Here is a 3,449-nt window from a genome sequence, read left to right as displayed (position 1 = left end):
ATGATTGTGAATTGTATGAGATTTTTAATTGTGATATAATTTATTGGAATTGCAATAATACTTGCATCATTGGCTTAGATACCCATTCAGGGCTTACTCATTAGGAGTAAGTCTTGAATAATCCCCGGTTTGGGACTGTTCTTGAATGTTCTATCTCATTTAGGTGATAACTACTTGAATTGTTTTGGGTTTAAGAAGATCATGGCTCACTATTTCCCAATTGTTCTCTGGGTACATATGTTGATAGCCGATTATCTACATTGCGTGCTTGGAGAACTATAGGGAAATGCTGCCGGATTTTCTTTAGAACCAAAATTTACAAGTAGTTATTAGTGAGATAGAACATTCAAGAATGGGTTAGGTTGGAGTGATAAGGACCTTATTGGATCATCCGGAGTTGCATTTACATGATATAAACTTTGAATGAAAATGTTTGATGCCTTATATTCTTGTTTATGGTTAAGGAGCTATATATGTTACAAAATATACACATTATCTTAAAATTTATTTTGTTATTCAGTGGTTGAAAATGGATCGAAGTTGGATGTATGGTAAATGAAATTGTACAAGTTTTTTACGAGGAATTGAAGAGTTTAGCACTGTTGCCTTAAAACACCAAACAGAGAATAAATCAAAGATTATTCTTTGTCCTTGTCGTGACATTAATAATTCGAGGGGATATCGTGATATAGTTGATATTAAAGATCATCTAATTCGTCGTGGGTTTAAAGAAAACTACACGAGGTGGACATGGCATGGTGAGAGCATATATATTGAGGCAAGTTCTAGTTATTATCCAAGGGAAGATGAGAATCATTGTGATGATGATAATGAACACCAAGGTGAGGATATCGATACAGCTGATGATATTGGTGTTGAAAGTGAGAGTGAAGTGGAGAAGGACAGGATAGATGAAATGATGCATGATGTTGAAGACCATTTCACAGAGTGTCCCCAGACATTTGATAGTATTTTGAGAGCTGCTGAAACCCCGTTATATCCTGGTTGTACAAAGTTCACTAAACTTGGTGCTATTATGAAGTTATTCAACTTAAAGGCGAGCAATTGTTGGACCGACAAGGGTTTTACGCAGTTGTTAGAAGCCTTAGTAGAAATGTTTCCCGACCGGAATGAACTTCCAAACTCCATCTATGAGGCTAAGAACTTATGTGCCCCTTGGGTATGGAGTATGAGAAGATACATGCTTGTCCCAATGACTGTGTGTTGTATCGAAATGAGTATGCTGATTTGCATGAGTGTCCAAGGTGTGGAGTTTCTCGTTACAAGATGAATGATACTGGTGAGATGTGTAAGAAAAGGTCTCCGGCTAAGGTATTATGGTATCTTCCAATTATACCGAGATTTAGGAGACTCTTCTCGGATGAAAAAACTGCAAAATTATTGAGGTGGCATGCTGATGGGAGGAAGAAAGATGGGTTAATGAGGCATCCTGCTGATTCCCCGCAATGGAGGAACATTGATCGAAAGTTCAAGGACTTTGGTGAAGAAGATCGAAATCTTAGGCTTGGTCTTAGTAAAGATGGAATGAACCCATTTGGGACACTAAGTACCCAATATAGCACCTGGCCAGTTCTTCTAACTATCTACAGTTTGCCTCCGTGGTTATGCATGAAGTCTAGATACATTATGTTGTCCCTTCTAATATCTGGGCCTAAACAACCTGGAAATGACATTGATGTGTATCTAGCGCCTCTCATTGAAGATTTGAAATTGTTATGGAATGAAGGTGTCCAAATGTTTGATGCATATAGTAAAACCAATTTCACTTTACGTGCCATGATTTTTTGTACGATAAATGACTTCCCAACTTATGGGAATTTGTCGGGGTACACTGTGAAGGGAAGAACTCCTTGCCCCATTTGCGAAGATGATTTGGAGGCATTGCGCCTAGACAATTGTGGCATGCATGTATACATGGATAATCGAAGACATCTTCCAGAAGACCACCCTTTTCGATTCAATAAGGATGCTTTTAATGAAAAAGTGGAGTTGAGAGAATCTTGTGCCCCTTTACGTGCAAGTGAGGTTTATCAGCGGGTCAAAGACATTGAGAATGAGTTTGGTAAGCCTTACAAAAACAAATCAACTAGGGGTTACAAGAAGAAGTCTAAGCTGTGGTCTCTTCCATATTGGAGACATTTGGAAGTTAGACATTGTCTAGATGTAATGCATATTGAGAAAAATATATGTGATGCCATAGTGGGAACTTTATTAAACATGCCAGGAAAGACAAAGGATGGAGTTAAAGTAAGAAAAGACATGGCTGCTATGGGTCGTTCAGAGTTGGCACCCGAATCTCGAGGAAAACGCTGGTATCTTCCCCCAGCTTGCTTTACCTTGTCTAAAAAGGAAAAAAACTAGCTTCTGTGAGTCATTGCATGGTTTAAAGGTCCCGGCTGGATTTTCTTCTAATTTTCGTAGACTTGTGTCAATGTCTGACTTGAAATTGGGTGGCATGAAATCTCATGATTGTCATGTCTTGATGCAACAATTATTACCAGTTGCCATTCGAGGAATTTTGCCACCTCAAGTGAGGTATACAGTTACAAGATTATGTGTCTTTTTTAACACTATCTGTAGCAAGGTCATAAATCCAAGTATTTTTGATGACTTGCAAGCAGATATACTTGAGATAATGTGTCGATTTGAAATGTATTTTCCCCCATCTTTTTTTGACGTGATGCCTCATTAGGTTATTCATCTTGTACGTGAAATTAAACTTTGTGGGCCAGTGTGTATGAGATACATGTATCCTTTTGAACGAGAAATGGGTGACTTAAAGGGAAAAGTCATGAATTTGGCCAAACCTGAAGCTAGTATTGTACAACGAACAGTTGCTGAGGAAGTGGCAGCATGGGTTGCTCAATATCTTGCACGTTCACAGAAAATTGGGTTGCCAAAGTCTCGACACGATGGGAGGCTTGGAGGTCAAGGTACTATTGGCAGGAAAAGGATATACATGGGCTTTGAAATGAAAAATAAGGCAGAGCTTTTTGTGTTGCAAAATCTTAGTGAGGTTCATCCTTACTTGGACGAGCACATGGTTTTTCTTAAAAATAAATATCCTTCCAAAAGTGATCTTCAGCTGATAAAGGAGCATAATTGTTCATTCGTTACATGGTTCAAGGAACAAGTGATGTCCCAACTATCCACCACACATTGAGATGGTTGGCATATGGTGCTAAATGTCAAGTCATGTCATATGAGGGATACAACATCAATGGGTATTCTTTTTACACTAGCCGACAAGATGACAAGTCAACAATGCAAAACAGTGGTGTTAAAGTAGTAGGTTTGTCATCTGAGTATGTTAGTGCACATGATAAAACACTTGTGGATAAGAAGAAATTTTATTATGGAATCATTGAAGAAATAATAGAGCTGGATTATGTTGATTTCAAGATTCCTCTATTTCGATGTAAGTGGGC

The 3,449-nt window shown here is 38.3% G+C and overlaps 1 protein-coding gene across 1 annotated transcript; it reads left to right on the top strand.

Moving 5' to 3' along the window:
* Window positions 1-1,287: 1,287 nt before the first annotated feature.
* LOC110696857 lies at window positions 1,288-3,184 on the top strand. The gene is made up of 3 exons (XM_021874191.1): window positions 1,288-2,333; window positions 2,523-2,556; window positions 2,714-3,184. Exons 1-3 carry the CDS (start codon window positions 1,288-1,290, stop codon window positions 3,182-3,184), a joined length of 1,551 nt encoding a protein of 516 aa, XP_021729883.1.
* The last annotated feature ends 265 nt before the right edge of the window (window positions 3,185-3,449 follow it).

This window comes from Chenopodium quinoa, unplaced genomic scaffold (genome assembly GCF_001683475.1).
Source record: "Chenopodium quinoa cultivar QQ74 unplaced genomic scaffold, ASM168347v1, whole genome shotgun sequence".
Taxonomy (NCBI): Eukaryota; Viridiplantae; Streptophyta; class Magnoliopsida; order Caryophyllales; family Amaranthaceae; genus Chenopodium; species Chenopodium quinoa.
This window is presented reverse-complemented; position numbering and strand designations above follow the sequence as displayed.